At 37.2% G+C, this 22121-nt stretch overlaps 2 protein-coding genes across 4 annotated transcripts in view; one reads left to right on the top strand and one right to left on the bottom strand.

Moving 5' to 3' along the window:
- Window positions 1-19759, top strand: part of LOC139115246 (tetratricopeptide repeat protein 38-like) — a 260249-nt gene extending 240490 nt beyond the window's left edge. For 2 of the 3 annotated variants that reach the window (XM_070677221.1, XM_070677219.1), the window contains 4 exons: window positions 5308-5473; window positions 5725-5887; window positions 6443-6516; window positions 7162-8705. In XM_070677221.1, coding sequence (XP_070533322.1) covers window positions 5308-5473; window positions 5725-5887; window positions 6443-6516; window positions 7162-7267 — 509 coding nt within the window. In that variant the 3' untranslated portion in view covers window positions 7268-8705. Of the gene's footprint in view, window positions 1-5307; window positions 5474-5724; window positions 5888-6442; window positions 6517-7161; window positions 8706-17862; window positions 18020-18489; window positions 18574-19333 lie in introns of those variants that run through there. The other variant, XR_011548080.1, reaches the window with a different exon arrangement.
- Window positions 9456-15165, bottom strand: LOC139115243 (caspase-7-like). The gene is made up of 3 exons (XM_070677217.1): window positions 14977-15165; window positions 10823-11725; window positions 9456-10428 (listed from the first exon to the last, which is right to left on the bottom strand). The coding sequence occupies exons 2-3, from the start codon at window positions 11712-11714 to the stop codon at window positions 9818-9820; spliced, it is 1503 nt and encodes a 500-aa protein (XP_070533318.1). The 5' UTR covers window positions 11715-11725; window positions 14977-15165; the 3' UTR covers window positions 9456-9817.
- Window positions 19760-22121: the final 2362 nt, after the last annotated feature.

Raw genomic sequence — 22121 nt, 5'->3', positions numbered from 1 at the left:
ATATTAAGAAGATGACGACTGTATAAATCTTTTGCAAGTAACAACTGGCGAATGCTGTCAGTCAGCCCATCTGGCCTTGAACATGTCTTCATATTTTTAAGGATATTTTGAGAATATCGCTTGTCAAATATATACCGCAAAAGTGATATACCATTTCTGACACAAATTCTATTAACACGTGATACTAAATCAGTATGACACTGCAATCTACCACATAAATACATATTCAAAAGATGCAGGTAAAAACAACGTGCACGAGATTTATTACTGAAGATGGATTTCATCAAATCAAGAGAACTGATTTCAAGAGACGTATCAATTTTCATAACATTAATTGCCTTCAGGAAAGAAGTACTTCTACAATATTTGTGAATGCCAAACCCAGCTTTAAGTAATTTTGACTGGATTTTTTCGGCCTCACTAATTGATGATTTAGACATGTGTACACAGTTAATACCATACAATAAAACTGGTCTTATGGCAGCATTCCATACATAAGCGAGTACATTACAGTCAATATGGCCATTACCAAATCCAGCGCCTTGAAGTCCATAAAAAGCTTTCCTACATGCATTTATTCTATTTCTGATGTGTTCATTAGGATTAGACGATGAAAGTGTAACACCTAAATAGTTCACACTTTCACATTCATCCAGTCTTACACCACTTAGTGATCAATACGGATAAGGTGTAAGTGTACATTGACCGAAAATAACACAGCACTGTTTGTCTTTTTAGGATTGAAACACAAGCCATGATTTGTAATATATTTGTTTGCAATCTCGATCATATTTTGAAGACCAGTAACAGAAAGGCTAGCTAACAATAAGTCGTCAGCATAACAAAAAACATTAAAAGACAAATTATTAATCCTGATACCTCCAACACATGACGACAATTCATCCACTAAATCTTGATAAAACAAATTAAAAAGAAAAGGAGACGATAATCCTCCTTGACGGGTACCTACAGACACAACAACTGGTTCACTCAAACTAGAACCCCACTTAATTTGTACGCTTAGATGCCTATACCAATACACTAAAATCTTCCAGCAATGATTAGGAAGTACATCCATTGCTTTATAAAACAAAACATCATGAGGTACAGCATCAAAGGCTCCCTCTGCATCTAGAGAGCAAGTATAAACTGTCGATCCTCGTTTGTTACAGTATGAAATTACATCATTTGCTAAGGCTGCAGCAGTGGCAGTTCCTCTACCAGTAACAAAACCAAACTGTAAATCACTAAATTCATGTTGACCGGAAACATCGAGAATTAAAGTTCAATAATTTTCGAAAATGTACAGGATAAGGTCAAAGGTCTGTAATGTTTTGGTACTGCAGGATCAAGTGTCGATTTCTTTAACAAAGGGATAAGTAAACCTTTAGTAAATGACAAAGGAACAATACAAAATATATCATTGCATAGTTATCTCAACAGTTCATGTAATAACCTTGGAGAAATTAACATTGATAAGATGCTTTCTTTTGTAGAAATTCAAACTGTAATAACTCTTCTCATTTGCAATCAATTTAAAAACTGTATGATGATATTGTTGAAGCTTTGAAGGATGCTGGTTTGCACAGCATTCCTTCTAATATCCAGTGTAATAATGGGGCTAAATCAATTCCAGGTTGGAATCAACATGTTAAAGATTATCATGCCATTGCTCGTGATGCTTTCCTGTTGTGGCGGGACACTGGCAGGCCCCGGCAAGGTCCGATTTTTGATCTCATGAGGACATCACGTGCTAAGTTTAAGTATGTTTTTATGATCTGTAAAAATAGTGAGTCTCAAATAAGAGCTAACGCCTTAGCGGACAACCTCTGTAACAATAATAACAAGGAGTTTTGGAAGCGTGTTAGTAGTAAAAAGAAGTCTCCTCTTGCATCAACCATTGATGGCTGTTATGGGCATCATGACATTGCTAATTTATGGCGTGACCATTTTGCAAGTCTGCTTTCCTCTGTCACCAACAACGGTAATGAGTGTTTTGTGAAAGATTCTATTTCGAGTGTTTCATTCGATGAGAATATGATTTTTACTCCAACTGCCATTAGAAATTACATTGCAAAATTGGCCATTGGTAAATCTGCTGGTCCAGATGGCATTACAGCTGAACATTTAAAGTTTGCGCATGCACGCCTGCACGTTCTTCTCTCAGTGATGCTTACTGCAGTGCATATCCATGGTTACTTGCCATCTCGCATGATGGACACCACTTTGGTTCCACTTGTAAAGAATAAAAATGGTGACGTTACTAATTCTGGGAATTATCGCCCTATTGCTATTGCCACTGCCATTTCTAAGATGTATTTTCTTGATAAGTGTGATAGTCTACTGTACACAAGTGATCATCAATTTGGTTTTAAAGAAAGTCACTCAACTGATATGTGTGTATTTTTAGTAAAAGAAATAATTGATTTTTATAAGCGTCATAATACCCCTGTTTTCCTTTGTTTTCTTGATGCGACAAAAGCTTTCGATAAAGTGAACCATTGGACATTATTTCGCAAATTGATTGATAGAGGTATTCCGAATTTTATAGTTCGTATGTTGGTTTATTGGTATAGGCATCAAGAATTTGCTGTAAGATGGGGTTCTGTGTTATCTAAACATTTTAAAACATGTAATGGTGTGAGACAAGGAGGCATACTTTCTCCACGTCTTTTTTCAGTTTATGTTGATAAACTTAGTCATTTACTTGTTAAGAAAAATATCGGCTGCTTCCTCGGTGGAAAGTGCATGAATCACCTGTTATATGCTGATGATATAGTACTTATTTGTCCTAGTGTAAAGGGTATCAACAACCTCTTGAATATTTGTACTCAATATGCTTATGACCATGATATTGTCTTTAATGCTTTGAAATCTAAGTGTCTTGCCATTTTGCCTAAAATGCTAAATATTTGTAAGATTCCGCATGTGTACTTGTATGACAAAGAGCTTTCTTTTGTAGATAAGCATTCTTATCTTGGTGTCATTTTCAACAGCAATGGCGATGATAATGATGATATTAAGCGTCAAATGAGGTTGTTTTATGCCAGAGCTAACATGTTAATCCGTGAGTTTTGGAACTGTTCGTACTCTGTCAAAACGAGACTTTTTATAACATATTGTACTTCTATGTACTGCTCACATCTTTGGAGTAAGTTCACAAATCAGTGTATCAATGATGTTCGCGTTGCTTTTAACAACGGTTTTAGAATCTTGTTTGGTATTGACAGAAGATTAAGTATCTCGAACACTTTTGTTCAGAGCAACATTTTGACTTTCGAAAGTAAACAGCGCACTTTACGCTCGAAATTTTATATGAGGCTGATGAATAGTAAAAATTCTCTTTTTAGTGCTGCTATCAATACATATATAATTTGTGGTAGCCTGTTCTGGAAAAGACTGTTTTCCGACTGCTTTTAAAGTTTTCTCTGTCTGTCAGTTTTAATTTCCTTCATGATTTAGTGTTTTTATAGTTTTTTTAAAGTTTATCAGTCCCCCTTTTTTCTGTATGTTTTTTTATGGATGAGCTGGTTCTCGAAATAAAAAAATAAATAGAAATAGAAAATTTAAAACAGATAGAATACATTACACTCACATGATAAATAACGTTAGAGTTAATGGAATATTTCAAATGTTCAGACATTATACAGTCTGCTCCGGGTGCACAGCCAGATCTCAGCTTCTTTATGTACGCAACGAGCATAGATTCAGACATAACAAAGTCAGAAAAGGTAACATCCATTAGGCTGGTGCATTTATCTCGAACCTTAAGTTTTGCAGTCGACATAGCCTCACTAGTACAACTAGTCATACTAAATTTACTGGTGAAGTGATCGTAGAACTTCGTAATATCAATACTGGCATCGTTATTTTGAGATGTATCATGTTTTGTCTTACGAATGCAATTCCAAAATTTCCTTAAACTACGGCAAGTATACAGTGAGTTGAGCAAACGAGAAACGCCATTTATCTTGCTATTCATTGCTCGATTACATGAATTCCTGTATGTCTTTTTCGCTGCTTTGTAGCATAAATAAATTTGTCCACTACGAGGTCTGCCACAGGATTTCCATATGCTAAACCAAAAACGTTGCCTATTACGTGTCACAAGACAATCATTATTCCACCAGTTATTTTTCTTGAAACGGCCTTTATAACGTTGATGAGTATCAGGAACACCTTCTTACATGAACTATGCATGATATTAGCGACGTCATTACACATGGTATCTACAAGTTTACATGCTTCATCTCTGCTCTTAACATCATCAATACTACAAGTCTTTAATGACATAGCAGCCCTAGTAACATAATTACTATATAAGAGCAAACACTAAAATCCATTTGATATTTATCGAAATTCCCAATGTCAGAAAATAACAAAATATTTACATGATCCGGGGGTATTGGTGACGTCCTCTACCATACGTCTCAAGCTGGTTATGTTGTTGCAGATAAGATCGATGAGCAGCATTATCCAAATTGAGCGTCGAATGATCATGTCCTTGTGTATTAATAATTTATACGATTGATAGCGGTGACCTAGTGTGTTGAAGCGATTATACGATTGATAGCCGTGACCCTGTGATTTCGGGCGATTATTACGAGAGCCGAATTCTGTGTTCTGTCTTTGTACGGTCGAATGCGAGTGCCTCTGGGCCAGTTGTTGCCATTAAAAACAATATCTTCGTCATCTGTGGAGTCCACACATACACAAAAGGAAGACTGGCCTGGTATTCTACATGTTAATTTAATGACATCCGTGACATGAGACACTCCAATGCTGTGAAGATGATTTCTAATGTGTGTATATATATATATATATATATATATATATATATATATATATATATATATATATATATATATATATATATATATATATATATATATATATATATATATATTCATTGAAGATCAATTATTCTCACAGAGTTAGAGCTAGCACAAACAATGGTGCTCATATCACAGTCAATATTGACACATTTTATTCCGAAGTAAAAATACTTTACCATCATGAAATCTACATTTGAAATAAGTCTATACTAAAATTTCAATAACTTTCCACTCTGGTTATTGCCACTCTCCGGACAATTATCGAAAGTAATTTCAGTTTAATTGGGAATAATCAAATAGTCAATGCCGTAGTTAGAAAATTTATGTTCAAATTTGATTAAAGGAAAACATTGTACCGCACCAATGAATATTTACGTGAATGATCTGTATGTACGTTTGACAAGCGATAAATTACAGTGTCTTTCCTTCACAATTGTTTCCAATAAATCAGTGTTTTTTGTCGTTTTGGCAGGTGTCAATGTCGGCGACAGATGGCAGAAGGTACACGAACAATTCCTTCCCCATCTCCATGACCACGTGTACATGTTTAATGACATACATGGCTTAATGGCATCACAACGAGCGAAACAATTTGAGGTTGCTGAAAAGTTGATTGAGTCCATTAAGGACTTCATAAGGTAAATACTTGATGATCTCAACTTTCATTAGTGGATTTTCAATCATACAATAGATATGAACAAAAAATAAACGATTTATCCCATTTTGATAATTTGTTATTCATTATATTCATTACTAATGGGAATCGTATCAGAAAGTCGCTTTCAGTCATTGAAGACATAATACATCATATCTTGGGACGTATAAGTGTATTCTGTTATACAGTACGATGCTATGTTGTCATATTTTTTTCTAAATCTCACTGTTTCAGCAATGCAGATGAAGAAAATGCCAAGACGCAGGTGTTCAGAGATGTCGGTGTCTCCCTGTGTGAATCATTTCAAGCTTATGATAACGGTGAATACGGCAGAGCGGTCGACATCATGACACCAATTAAATACAGAATTCAAGAGATTGGCGGAAGCAAAGCACAGGTAAAAAGCCGCCCCTCAACTCAATACATTCATTCATGAAAGAACTTTGATTCCAAAGTGAAAAAAAACACCATAATATATCATATGTGCTGAAGGTTGACTGAAAATGGACTTGCTTGAATGTGCAAATCTCTTCAATCATGCGGCTGTACACGCTAGGTATAACACTTCGTAGGTGTTTGAAGTCTTTGTATCAAGAAGTCGAATTACCTGCAACATTTTAATAGTTTCTGTTCGTAAGTTAGTTTTCTTCGTTGCCTTTACGAGGAAAGATAAGCTGTTGATTTTCTTGAAGCCTGTACTCGAGCTGTAGATCTGGGTTAGACGAATTTAAGATCTTGGGTAGCTACTCAGACGTCACTGCTGCACTTACCCTCGATGCGACTATTGCATAAACATTTCGATGGCCAATGGAACTGTGGTGTACTCAGGTATTAATGTGTTTCTCTTTAAAGTAAATGTGTATTTCAATCAATTCAAGAAGTTTGAAAAGCAAAATGAGAAATTGACCAAAGTGGTAGCTATTTAAGTAGTCTCATCTGTTTTCACTTACAGAGAGACGTCTTCAATCTGTTCCTTATTCACGCCGCCCTCAAGTCTTCAGAAAAGCGACACCACATGCTTGCAAGGTATCTATGTTTAACTTACTGTTGTCGTCTTTCGTTGGACGCGCTGATATCGTTTAATTTTCAGAACATGATTATTAATCGTACGTAATCACAATGAATGCTTTTAGGGCTAGTCGTTTTAGACCCCAAGAAAGTCATACCACGTTAGGGACGGACAATTGGATATCCCGGTTCCAAATCGAATGCCTGGTATTCATGGTAGGCCCGTTTGAGAATATCAGTATCAGTTTTACCAGATGAAACAAAAATAATGTTAATGTCTAAAGGTACTATTTTCATTGTTTCGTAGTTCCAGGATTGAAAACAAATCTGTTGAAATTTTGTTTAAAAACAAACATGAAATCGGTCTTGGCAGTTCAAGTAGAATACTTTAAAGTAATGCCTGAAAATATTGCATAGTATTTGAGTAGCTGTTTTTCATCCATATTTGTACAAAAAAGGTATTATTTGTTTATCTGATATTTTAAGGAACAATTCTGAATTTAAAAATCAAGCTGATCTTAAAGTTTTTGGATGTAATTTAAACCAGTTGTAGCCAACTTATGGAGCACAAAATCCATATTTTTGGATGAAATAGTGATGCACATGAAGTTGGAGTCTCTACTTGCTCACATTCTTTGTCTATTAATTTCATCCTTTCTGCAGGAGCCTTCTGCATGAGAGGAGCGCACAACGAAAATGTTCTCCAATGAATGATAGGCTGTTTGCTCGATTGCCCTTGGACATGCTAGTTGACCCCATCAGTGAATAATCGGGGAGATATCACGACTCCAATTGGGTCACCTGGAGCCTTTTAAAGGCCCTTTCATTTTAAAAGAGGTTTTGCTACTTTGCTACTTTACCGGTTTAGTTAGGCCTGAAAAACTTGGATTTTAAAATCCTTCCACTTCTTTTGTGTGTCAGAAATTTGGGGTTCATCCAGCCACTATACTGAAAAAGAGCCACATTCAGATGTTACGCTAAATTTTCAATATATATAACAACATCAGCAATAGCAATGAGAAGAGAACTTGGTAGAGTCACCCTAGGGGTGCACAGATAATGTAGAATTGTTAAATTTTGGTCGAGAATTTTAAACATGTGGAAGAACAGGCTTGCTTATAAATGTTATGAATTCCAAAGGAGTGAAATTGATGTAAACAGATAAACGACTTTGGGTCAAAAGTGTTAGATTTTTATTTCAAAGCTATGGGTTTGGAAAAGTGTGGGATCGGCAAGGGGTAAGTAATGAGGCTGTTTTTCTAGAGACTTTCAAACAGAGAAGTATTGACATCAATGTGCAGACTTAGAATATTGGTATGAAAATTCCAGAAAACTGGATCTTTAACGATTTTATATTTGAGTCATACTTGAACTGTAGATAAACAGGTGTTTAAAACTGCACTTTGTAAATTTCGGACTGCTGGACACACAGAATCGAAACAGGACAGTGGAATAAGATTCCTAGAATAGATAGAACGTGTCATATGTGTCACCTAAATCTTGTTGAGGACCAGTACCATTTTTTTACTAGTTTGCCCATAGACCCTAGTTTTCTCTACGGTCTATGGTTTGCCCCAAATACAAACATCTAAGGAATCAAATACATCGCTATTTACATCAACCCACTTCTTACGTATAAGCTGTGTATACTTTTGTCATCCAAAATGAGAACACGCTGAGAAACTCAGTAGATTCATTTTCTTTGCAACAAAGTTCAGAGAAGAACGTTTTAATCTAATGGTTTAGCTTTATTTACATATTGTATGACACGTGCCAAGCATACTTTCTTACAAATAACGACCAGTTGTTGTGTATTTCCATACTGTTCTTTTACGTTAACGATTTTGGCCAGTGGCCTCAAGTACTGAAATAAATGCATTTATGAGTATCACAACCAGAAGATGTTAAACCATTAAACACCATTGTGTAGGAAGATGTCAGAAACTATGTTAAACAAAAGATGTTAAACATTAAATGTGGAGGTTGCTAACATTAAATGTGGACGTTGCTCAATTGGCCTTGGACATATTGGTTGACCCTAGCAGTGAATAATGTAGGGCATACACCAAATGATGTTAGACACTTTGATCATTTTTATTCATCACGTGAGAATAGTTATTCCTGAAAAAAAAACACTCGAAATTCAACTCTTGGAAGAGAAAAAGGCAAATTCTTCTTGTGTATCTCCATATATATATATATATATATATATATATATATATATATATATATATATATATATACTTACTTATTTATACTTTGTACTCGAAGTAATATGTGTTATATTTCATAACGCTCTGCTTTAGGCATCGAGCACTTTTATTTACCATATACAACTTCACAGATCCAATACACGAGTTTGTGCTCTTTATATCTTCAGATTGGTCTTCAATCACTGTTAGTAACTGTAAGAATAGAATACTACTTACAACCATACAAACTGTACCATGTGATTAAAACCGTCTGTGCAGATCATGATCGAAAGGCGCCAGCGAACTCCCACTCACTACAACCTATGCATAACCCGGAGATGTGGAAGCTACACAAACATTACAGTTGGATCAGTTAGAGTCAGTGTGTTGTTGTATCGGAAGTCTAGCTTGGCAATGTTGACATCGATGGAGTTTATGTTTTGGTTTAAGTGATGATAGGTGTAGATTTTGATAAACATGTAGGTTTCCTTTTTTTTGTTCTGGAAAGCAATTATCTTTTCTGACTCTCAACTCTATTGTACGCTGAGAGACAGAGTACGAACCTCACTATCACAATGCATTTTCTATCATACGTAATTAATTTCAATTTTGTTGATTAGTTGAGCACTGCGGATTTACCATAACATGAAAGTGTTCGGAGCAGAAACAAATTATGTTACAGACAGAGCAAAGATACTGGAAAATATAATAAAGATTGTTAGCAAATACTGGTTTTCCAGAAAGACAACACGAAGCACAGTGCATTATTATTATGAGAATAATTGCTTTATTTGAAAGACACGCTCCTCTAATATTGTTGACACTAGACAAGATACAAAAATATATATGATACAAACCTAGAAATATCAATTATAAATATAAAAAGGTTTCGACACAAAACAGTGCTTGTTGATGTGCAAATTATTCAATATACAATTTCGAGGGGTACCCTTGCAGATTCCGAGATTGAAACCGTCAATCAAATGTACTCCTCACTAACAATATAAGTCTTTATACCTTATGAAAAAACAAGGGTAGACCTCTACACAATTTTACTCTCTAATCTTCATATCCCTTTTGATAAATCGTCCCTCACACAGAAACTTTGACCTCTTCGACACTGTTTTTCACAAATAAACACTTTTGGTAAGTGTAAATAAGGGAGCAGGAACCATCATGTTGCTCTCCTGTGCTACTTCGGCGTTCACCATAGTGAGGATGTCCAAAAGATGGAACTCTTTGTGATGCTCCCTTATACAATGTACCAACTTACTTATGTAGTAGGAGCCCTTCTTAGGATCAGGGTCACGATAAGACTTGCATCCGGGGAAAGTAGAGTACCCGAGGAGAAAGTCTGACCATACAGGAACTATGGTGCCCGCTGGTGCATTCCCTCTACCTCCTCTGGCAGCGTCTGCCGGAGGGAACTGAATTAAGCCATGTGAAGGTTCTTTGCCCTGGCAAGCCTGCATGAAGAATAGCTTAGGTTTTCCTGCAAGAGTATTACAACTAGGGGCAGTGAAGTAGCGAGCTAACTCTATAATTTGCACAGGTTCACTGTCACAGCCATAGATCACACCTGGTCCACCGTGGGAGAGTATGCAAACGACGAAGCAGTCATGTTGTGAGTGGTCTTGAATGCTTGCTACTTCCAGGATCTTCTTAATCTCCTCTGCTGTCTTGTCCTTGTACAACAACACATTGAACTTCAGATGTGTGAAAAGCCTCTTCAAGTTTTCTGCAAATAATACAGTACAGTTCATCAGTGCATCGAAAAACATCTCTGTGAAATACATACATAAATACATACATACATACATTCATGTACATACATTCATACATACATACATACATACATACATACATACATACATACATGTACATACATACATACATACATACATACATACATACATACATACATACATACATGTACATACAAACATACATAGTTTGTTTGTTTGTTTGTACATGTAAATGACTCAAGCTTCCATATACAGAATTATTATCAAATATGCAGCATCATCATAAAGACAGCATCATGGGATAATGTCAGTTTGGGCTTCAAGCATTGTCACATCTTTTGACTTCAATGTTATTTAGGCCAACCTAACAACAGCTATCTTTCATACCTGTATCAGTTTCGGTGCCTGCCCTGGTATCCTCTTCTCTGGTGAATTTATGATTGCTTATGATGATCGCTACACCACGAGGTTCCCTTTCCATTTTATAGCAACTGGTCTTCCTTATGTCACCAGTTGAACCTGCAGATGTGGATCTTTCTGGACCAGACGCCGGCTGATCCCCATTCTCGTGTTGCTCATGTGCTTTTGGGTACGTCCCATTGCTAGCTTGTTTTTGGCTTGCTGCAGATTCTTTGTTTTGCTTGTTGGGCTGTTTAGCTGATTGTTTCGCTATCCAATATTCACGGATGCTCTCCATGCCCTTGTTGCACACATCAATCGGGGGCTCTTGCAGTGGATTGCCACCTACACTTAAATCTAGCTTACACTGTCGGACACCAAGGCCAACGGGCAATTTGGTGAGTTTGTTGTGACTGGCATTCAATTTGCACAGTCCTGTCAAATCACAGATTGACTCATGGATGACTTTAAGCTCATTGTGGCTAATATTGAAAATCTTTAAGTACTTCAACTTGTGTATTTCGTTCGGCAGAGAAGATATTTTATTGTGACTTAAATCAAGGGTTTCAAGACCCAAGTTGCAAAGAGAGGCGGGAATTTTTGTTAGTTTGTTATGATCAATTTCTAAACATCTCAAATACTGCAATTTCATAACAACTGATGGTACATTTGTGAAATCGTTGACTGACAACCATAGCACTTCTAGACATTTCAGCTCTTCAAAAGCATCAGGAAGGTCTTTTAAGTTGTTCGATCTCGCGTCTATCTTTACAAGTCTTTTTAGACTCTTATCTTTGGTCACCCAATCCGGTAAATGGGTCAAATTCCGTTGTCGTAAATTACATTCGGGCTTCTTTTTGTTGTAAGAGCCGCTCGCCATGTTGACAGAACCTGTTGAGAAAAGGCATTGACAGAGATCTCTAATCTTTGGTAAAGTGTGAGTTTCAAGGTCAAATATGAGATTAACAGAATTAAGAGAGAGAGAGAGAGAGAGAGAGAGAGAGAGAGAGAGAGAGAGAGAGAGAGAGAGAGAGAGAGAGTCTATTGTATGGATGAACACTGTAGCTACCGTAGATTCACTCTATGTGATAAAAACCTCGGGAGAATACCATATCGTTGAAAAACATTGTTAATCAAGTTAGCATCAATCATGCTAACCAAATTGCAAAGCAGAAATTACTTTAGGGACTGGTCAGTTTCTTCAGCCTGGGGGGGGCCGGTGGATTCATGGGGGGTCACCCTGTTTTTGACTTTGGTGATAGGGGGGGTCACCATGTTTTTGAAATGCCCAATAGGGGGGTCATTGTGTTTTTGAATTTTGAAACAGGCTCATCATTGCCTAAATGCTAGTGTCAGCCACAAATTTCATCATTCAGTTGTATTTTTCGGCGCGCCCTTCGGGCGCGTAACTTTAATAATCAGTCATATTTTTCAGCACGCCCAACTTTAACATATCAAGCATACATACATCAGAGATATCTGTATGTTCAATATTTTTCAGCGTGCTCTTCAAGCTCATTACTTTAATATATCAGACATTTTTCAGCATGCCCTTCAGGTGCATGACTTTAATATACAAGGCATATATATCAGAGATATCAGGATGGTTCATATTTTTCGGCGCGCCCTTCGGGCGCAATACTTTAAAAAATCAGAGATATCTTGATGTTTGCTAAGTGAAAGTGTACCATTATGAAATCTGCATTTCATATGAAAAGGATGACAAATTCCTGATACTTTTCTGTTCTCTCTATGAGAATTCAGTATGAGGAAGCAACATGCACAAATATTTCACAATATATATTTGATACAGTGACTTATTTTAGGGATAGAAAAATGACAAGATATCTTTCCTTCTCATTGATGCAATTATTTTCCTTTGTGTCACAGGTTTTCTGTAGAAAGATGCTTTTTTATGAACAAAATAACAGTTAAAAAAGGCAGTTTTGTCATTATTAGCTGTGCTTTTATGGTTTCAATGTTACAAGAGAAGGTCCTCTCAGACACTGTACACATCAGATTTGGCTAAAAAAGCTCTCTATGGCTCCTCAGGAGATTTAATTGGATGGTTGGCAAGTCTTAACACCCATCAAAGTTTTTGATTCACTGCTTTTTCCTCTTTGATATTAATGATTGTCATCCATTTCTGGACAACAGTTTAGGACATCTGGTTAAGCATAGAAAGTGTGAAATACATTCACAGCTCATTCAAAATACAGCTCATTCAAAATGTACTGTATTCAAACTTTAAGATTGACACTTTGAAATTCCTATCTTACAACTGACATGTCAACAATTTCATTAAAACATAGAATGACTATTTAAAATATGAATATATGTAAAATGTAAAATATAATATATATGTATATATATATGTATATATAATATATATATATATATAATATTATATATATATATATATATATATATATATATATATATATTATAGTTTGTCCACCTTTTGTTTTACCTATGTCGGCGCCGGGGGGGGGGGGTCACCCTGTTTTTGAAATTTGGAATAGGGGGGTCACCCTGTTTTCAAAATTTGGAATAGGGGGGGTCAGCCACTTTTTGACGTCGGCAAAAAATAATCCACCGCCCCCCCCCCCCCCAGGCCGAAGAAACTGACCAGTCCCTTAGGGGACTTTGGTGTAGAATCCTGTCAGCCGGCTTGACAAACTGAGACGACAGACGAACAGACATACACATGTCAATAGACAAATACATTTATCACATGCACAAGCCAAGTTTGTCGTCTCCGAACAAAAAATACGGGATTATTCTCTGGTCGTTCTACGTCACGACAACCCGCGTCTATGTCATCAATTTTGGTGCGTCGGACCTTTTTTTTGGTCGATCTTCGGTGTGCTCGTAAATATGTAAACAAACAACATGGCGGCCGATGTTTCTCCCACGATCAAAAGTCATGTAATGAAATCGATATTTTCACAGACTACGACATTACTAATCCGAACAATGTAAACACAAGAGTGTACCGCCTGTATATTCCGAAGGAATTACGTGAATAATTTGCGGAAACAACGAACTCGAAGCTGGTCGCGTATACCGTGGGTTCCGTACGCATTGCAAACAGGGTCAGGCGCGACGTTTACAGTGTTCGCGCCGTCGAGATTCAGTCGATATTTGTTCCCGAAAAATAGCGTATCTTCGTCTGTGATAAATTTCTAGGACTATACTATCTTTGAAATAGAGTATAACTTTGCGGAAGGTAGCCTACGTGTAGACCGAGAGCTGTCATTTGCTCCACACACGAACGAACGTGAGCGCTAACGCACACGACGGACGACTGGAAATGATTGACAACTTGTGCACGGCGTACTGATATTTATTCCTAAAGTAGTTCAAAAGTTTAAACGCGGAATCGTCATGGAAAACTTATTTTATTTTGCAAAAAAATAACGAATTCTTGGCTTGTGCATGTGATAAGTATATTATTCCCTAATATTTTTCTTCGTTCAGCTCGGAAAATACTCGTGACGTAATGACCGTGTCACCACTCGTCTTTGACTCGTGGTGACACAGTCATTACGTCACTCGTATTTTCCTTCGCTGAACGAAGAAAAAATATAGGGAATAATATCTAAGTATGATGTATGTCAGGGTTCGAATTTGCTCCCCTATGAACCCGGAAGTTGAAAATGGACGGTAACATCCTTTACGGGCTCAATGTATAACTTCGAAAGACTGTGCACCACATTTTGTAATGTATGATTTACTTAATTAAGTAAATGTCTGCTGTGAAAATTGCTTGACCTTGATTTGAGACAACTCGTATTTCCTTTTAAATCGTGTGCGTAAGTTGGTATACCATCCCTCATGTAATCTGTTAATCATGTAGGCCTATATGTAAGTAGAGTGGGCAGTGGTATAGACTGTATAACCTCGTCATGGTCGTTAAATCATCACCCAAGAGTTATATCCGAAAAATGTATTTTCAATTACTCAATTGATACATCATCAATGATCATTCAGTGATGAATTCTACTCGGGACTCTATATTTGCTTCTGTGCTCACATTACAACCAACCCGGAAATAATAGTAGTCACACTGACGCAAACGTCCGTCAGCTCTGAACAACAGCACAAATTAACAAATAAATATTGCTTATCACTTCACTAACCTCAGTTCCTCTTACTGTTATCGTTGCAATGGTATCGTTTACCGGCGATACTTGTTACCCACGACTTGAGTCAACCTCTTACTTACAATTTTCGGAACCCAGGTACGGAACAACACCTGATTGTGAGCGCTGATCTAAGCGCGACAACCGATCAGGTCACTGTTCGCCTCTTGACCCTTGACAGTGAACAGCGCCCTCGGCGTTGAAAACTGCCCGTGGATATTTCTGACTGAGCAATTTTCAGTTTATCGTCTACACCTTGATTTTGGTTTTTATCTCAAATTGGCCAAAATGTTAAAACAATGAACAGTGGAAGTGTCCGAAGGTTGGAAGATTTATATGTTTACATCCTCTAGATTTTGATTTGTTTTCGCCCATCTCTTTTCTCAAAGTATGCGCTGCAAAATTCAATACAGCGTAACTTCAGTTAAGCTGTATTGAATTTTGCAGCGCATACGTATAGTTATGCTGTATTGAATTTCGCAGAGCAAACTTCGTTCTTTTCTGCAACTACTATCAACAACAACAACAACAATAACAATAATAACAATAGCAACAACAACAACAACAACAACAACAAATTTACAGAGTCCAAATATATTTTTATTTTTCTCCATTTTTAAATATTTATCATCATCATCTTCATCATCATCATCATCATCATCATCATCATCATCATCATCATCATCATCATCATCATCATCATCATCATCGGAGATTGAGGACCCTATGCTTCAACCGTTACCCCTATTCCATTTTGTAAGTGTCAAGACGATTTGACTAATACCGATATATGTTAGTTGTAAGCATAGTGCTTTCTGTCAATAGGACTTTACATATCTTGGTTGGTTACCAAAAATACATTGAAACCCACAAAGTAAAAACCACTGTTGCCAAGTCAGACTAACTGCAGAGCTGTTCACTGTCATGACCTCCTTGTATCGCTGTGGTATGAATGCTTCAAACGGAAAATAAAACGGTAGTTCTTGTATTAATGAATTAATTATTTGGTGAAACCATCCGACGAACTTATGGCAATCATTCGTTTTTAGGGTCCCCTTTTCTACTGGATTGCCCATAAACGATGAAGAGTTTGGTTCATCACTCAGCGTTGTGACATCCCGTATGTCAACATCGGATTTCTATGAATAAAGTGCATCTTGGCTACTTCTTCACACGTTTCAAACCACACGTTCTTGTTTTTTGTAAAACATCCAAAGGCCTTTCAAAAATATTAGTCGTTTCCCCTTTCCTGTGCACACCTTTTATATCGTAAAGATAATTAAAAACAAGAAGCTTGCTGTTCCCCAGTGAGTGAAATTGAAACGAATGCTATGTCGGCGTGAGTGAGCTTGTATGAATTCATTCATCACACCATTTCGGCAATAACGACGATTTTGTTTAATCTGAACGGAATTAGCATAACAAAATCTAAATCTGAAGCAATAAATTGACATACATAAATTGTGGTGTATAATCGTCATCAGGAGGTTACCCGCATTGTGGTGTTCCATGTTACATGTACATTATGCTAGATAACCATAAAAGAGTGACGTGCATGACGTCCACAATTCATGAAGATTGATTTGAGGTCAGTGTGTGTTTACGATATCGTGGTTGCATTTGCATTAGCTACACATTCATTGTCAAGCATATATTCCCAATGCTGATTTCACGTCACCGGGATGCAAAGTTGAGTACTATCAGGAATTTAATCATTGCTTTGCAGTTATTCTTTTCCCGGGTAGAGGGAGAGAGAGAGAGAGAGAGAGAGAGAGAGAGAGAGAGAGAGAGAGAGAGAGAGAGAGAGAGAGAGAGAGAGAGGAGAGAGAGGGAGGGGGGGGGAGGGAGGAAGAAGTGTAGACGATTGAAAATAGATGTATAGAGCGAAAAGCAGACAAGCAGAAACCATAGAGACACTGGAATTAAAGCAGAATAGTGTTGAAGGGGTCATTTTTCTTAACAGATACTTATATCGGAATTTTATATACAATGTACAATGACTTGCATGATGGAATGTTGCTTCTTTCAGGAAACATTTAGTTGATAGTTTCTGCGATTCTTTGAACTGATAAGCTACTGACAGTATCAACCATTAATGAACACCAAGTAGACATGAATTTGATGAGCGCACTCAGATTTCAACGTTAAGATATTTATTTGACTAACCACTGTGACATAGCTGATCGTACGCACACAAATTAGGCAACAAAGATCCCACGATGACTGACAGACAGAAATACCGTGCATTTGCATCTAGAAACTGTCTGCATCTTGTGAAATCCAATACTTCCAATTCTATTGGATAATCGTATAAGTCTTGTAGTATAGAATCTGTACCTCGCCCCAGTTATGGGTTCATATTTTGATGGAGAATCGAGATCTTTGTCTCATCTATCTTCACCTCTCTTTAGACCATGTTCCACTCAGGAGAAAAGCAATTACAAACTGTTTAGGTATTTCATTATCTCCTTTGGATCAGAAGATCAGCAAGTTCACATTTAATGATATTATATGGTCATAAGAAGCTGTTTACAAACACTATTTTGGTGCTTTGTCAGTGGACAGAACAATCTTTCCAAACTTTCTAGCCGCTGCGTTCGACTCTCATTTCAGTGAGGCCAAAGCCTTTTTGATTAATTAAAATGAGATTAATTTAAAAGAAGATTTTCACCACTTTGACGGAAACTTTTACAAACTTAGTTGTTCATCTAAATCTCTGACTAATTCTACTAAGTCGAATCATGGTCTTTTCCTTATGATTTTTCTATTGATTGACAACTCCATCGTGGTAGTCATGGAAAGACGATGCCGTGATCGAATATCGGGTTAATATATAACTCATGTTATCGGTTAATAATCGGTCCATTCACATATTTGATTCAGCAACATAGGGATGTGATGGTGAGCTTACGGAAATGTGTTAATGAAGTAGAAAAAGTTTCCTGTCAGATCCGTACTTAAGTAGAGCGTCGAAGCTCACAGAAACAGTTTGGTTCAACAACTTATATCGCCAGATTTTGAATTCAGGGACGTTCTACAGGTAGGTTTGTGCTCATATTTTAATCAATATCGGCTTTGACCGCTATGATCAAAATTATTGGTTATTACTGTACAACACTCTTTACCGAGTTTTGACGTTTTCCATCTTTCGCGACTAAAAGAATCGTCTTTCCATGGAAGAGTGAGCTTTCTTATCGGAAGAAATTCCAGAGTGTCCGAGTGTCACAAAACTTTAAATTAAGCTGGTTTTCAATTTATGTTGTTATCGTCTATATATTGATGGATAAGTGATTAAGGTGTTGTACGAAGCAAGTAATAAGATAACATATCTTAAACTTCAAAAATGAACTCATCATACACAATTCATTTTATTAGAACACTTTCATTTCACAAGTAATCAGTACAGAGAAATAACTTATATCTCATATCTACTCAGCGTTAGCCTTAGACTTACAAGAATTGGTTCGACGTGTTTCACTATTTTTTCTTGTTGTCGACGTCTTTTTTCAGGAAGAAATGAATAAGAGGATCGCTTTGGCTTTAGTCTTTGTTGTCTATGTGCTGATTGAAATCCAAGGCACGGCTGGCTCACAGGTAATAATCACATTTCTATCAAAGTGTCTTTGACGATGCTCCAGTTCCTCATCATTTTACCTGATGGGATGATCGAAGATCAAAGGATAGACCAATATAAGATTGTTTAGCTCAGAAAAAGATACATGATGGTACCGACCGCCGATTGATCTATCATACTGTCCGAGGAAATGAACTACAATGATTGAAATTGAAAAACAAGTCCGACACTGAAAAGTCCTCTCAATACGAGACCAAAAAACCCATAAAACTATGTTTCTGGCTGCTTGACATAGAGTTTAGACCGACTATAAACTCAATATTTGCTTTAGAGCAATTTATGTCATGTTACTAGAAAGCTTTAAATTCGATAATTCATTAGAACGTCGTCATGTTATCTGAAACTAAATGACATGCTCTCGGAAAGTGTTAAAACTGAAATCATCCTCCAGAAAAAAAACGTAACTTTTCCTACCTATCTACCTAGATTTGAAGCCTGCATTACAGAAGTAAACACTCTAGTTTCGGCCCAAGTATCAGATAAACGTTTACTTAAACGTTTAAATGTCAAGATTTATTATCCTTTCAGTTTGAACGAATCGTAATCAAAACCTTATCCAGATCACCAGCACAATATAATAAACCGTTTAAATAAACTTTTCTGAAAAGTGTGATGGGGAACCGTGAAGCAGAAAGGACTCGACACAACGTACTTTTGATATGGTTTCAAACGTGAATATCCTCCAAGAAAAAGATTACGCCCTCTGTGTTGCTTTCACAGCACTATAGACCAAAGTGGTGGAAGCACGGTGGTCCAAAACCTAACAATGGCGACTATAGGGAAGACATAAGACCGCTCCGTCAGTCAAACGACTTCAACGAAGATCAACGGCAGCAGAATGAAGACTTCCAAGACACTGATCAACGCTGATTTCTTGATTCTTGAACCATGACTAAAGACAACATGCCGAAGCAGCTTTTCCTAACACCACTGCCTTCTTTGCATGCAGCTCATTTGTACTTTCACAACATTACCAGTGATGTAATTCCGCTTTTCCGAGTTATGTCTTTGTCTTCGCTGTCGTTTCATTTCCAGGCCTGCTACTATTTTTTAATGTGGAATACTTATTACACATGCGCTGCGTAGGCTTGAGGTCGTTGTTTGTAATATATTCTTGAAGGTTGAATAAATTCCGCTTTTCGGTCACAGGCATCCGTTTGTGGTATTGCATTTGCTCTCATGACGACAACTTTTATTTATAGAAATTTGTTTAATATTTCAGTCGGGTAGCAATTTTATTAGTTTCCGATTCGACATTGAAAGGTTATCGTAACGCATTGCTCGAGAGAGGTTAATTTTCTGGATATCAAACTTGCCAAAGTCCCACTTCTTCACTGCACGGTTATAAACAGCATAATGGCCTCCGTTGCTCAAAGTCTGGAGTGTCATCGTCGGTCGTTCACATAATACTTCGACTGCTTCTGCAACATGAATGCGTACTTTGACGTGTAATGGTATACTGTTTTACTTCCCGTTCATAGAAATTTGATTCAGGCTACCTGAAATTGTACGACGGACAAATAATTAGTGAACGTGAATGTGAACTACATCACTCATCGATCTGGCGAATGTTCTTCCTGAACTATGTGCAAAAGCAGCGGTAGGCGCTCAGGACTTATACCGTAATGATATCATGATAAAGGTTATTCGGAAACAACATTGACACAATTCGCAATATCGTTGTAGAGTCTTCCATCCCGGTACTCTAACCTCCATATAAATATATGCATCTCTCTCTCTCTCTCTCTCTCTCTCTCTCTCTCTCTCTCTCTCTCTCTCTCTCTCTCTCTCTCTCTCTCTCTCTCTCTCTCTCTCTCTCTCTCTCAAATTTTCTGAATAACACTTTTTACCTCATCATTTCATTAGCATCGAAGAGTTAGGGTTGGTTGTTTTATTTTATACAATACAAGTTATGGATAGGGATGCTGCATTCAAATGAAGTATTCGAATAGTGTTAGCAACGGAGGCAAAGACGCTAATAGAAACAAAAGTGATTAAATAATCACAGTAATATTTGAGTTTCTAGGTTTATGCAATTCAGGAAACGGCCATAGAAGAAATAATACGTTCAAGTTGATGTACCGTGCTGACGAATTACATGTCTTTAGTTTACGAGAATTTTAGGGCAGAAAAGCTTAGCAAAAACGAAGATAACTACAAGAGACAGCGCTTGTCACCCATCACTTTTAACGTAGCAAGTTGATGGATGTAGGTACAGATACTAAGAGAACATAACCAGTGGCCCAAGGAGAACTCTGGTAGTAGGTCGTATTCAAAGGTTTTGTATTGGTACTGTAGTTCAGTGGATACATGTATCGAGTAATTTCATCATTCTCCACCTGTCTTTGGCAAAAGTCTACTCAATCCGTTATCACGACTAACGATGATAAAACACATCGAGAAATTTCGTTTCGTCCTTTCTCGTCCTGTCTTTAACTCTACAATTTGAATTTCCAGTCAGAGAAAATCTCCAAGGCGCTCAGAGCGGTACATTGCGAGAGAGAGAGAGAGAGAGAGAGAGAGAGAGAGAGAGAGAGAGAGAGAGAGAGAGAGAGAGAGAGAGAGAGAGGGAGAGAGAGAGTATCGCAGGGCAGGAGATCCCTTGTAATAACACAAATTACGTCAAGTACAAAGCAATAATATCTGTTAAGTTTCATGCATCCTGTAATCCTGTAATCTTCAGACAGAAGTTAAAGGATTTTTAGCCCTACACTCTCATTTAAATGTTTGGGACGTACCATTCTATTTGTAGGTATAGTGTTCAAATTTGATTAATGATATTTGTTTTGTTGGCGACATTTTGAAACCAACTCAGAGCGTTTGTTTAACAACGTAGATTTGTCTTACCCTCTTATTATTATTTGTATTACCCTCTTATTATGTGATTTGATATATTCTTCACACAGCTGTGACTCATTTAATTGTGTTCCTCTTGAAGATCTTGTGAAGTTGAGACCCCCATTAGAAAGTGTTTGTCAACAAGTTGAAGAAATTTCTTGCCGATATTAGTTTCCACGTTCTTGTTGAACCACGTGATGTGACGTTTCCTGTTATTATTTCTCCTCGCTGATTGGTTGGTCTTGACATATTCAATTTGTTCGGTGTATCGCGCTTGTCTGAAGACAAAAATGCAACTGAATGATGAAATTCGTGCCCAGTACGATATATTTTAGGCAAGTATGAGCCCGTGTTGTGATTCAAAAGTACTATCGACCAAGGTGGTGGAAACATGGTGGTCGAAATCCGAACAATGGCGACGATAAGGAAGAGAAAGACCGTTCCGTCATTTACAATTTAAGGACAGTAGTATATTACACCGTAAACTGTGCAGAGTAATAGGCCAAACCCGGACTTCGAATCGACCACGGTACAAACAAAGCCATGTGCGCAAACGCACATAGACGTACGTGTATTTCCATACGCGTTAGTACACATGTGGGTTTGTTTGCACCGGCATCACGTGATTATTTGGGCGTACTGAGTGTGTAGAACGCATCGCGTCCTTTTT

This window comes from Ptychodera flava, chromosome 17 (assembly GCF_041260155.1).
Source record: "Ptychodera flava strain L36383 chromosome 17, AS_Pfla_20210202, whole genome shotgun sequence".
Taxonomy (NCBI): Eukaryota; Metazoa; Hemichordata; class Enteropneusta; family Ptychoderidae; genus Ptychodera; species Ptychodera flava.
This window is presented reverse-complemented; position numbering and strand designations above follow the sequence as displayed.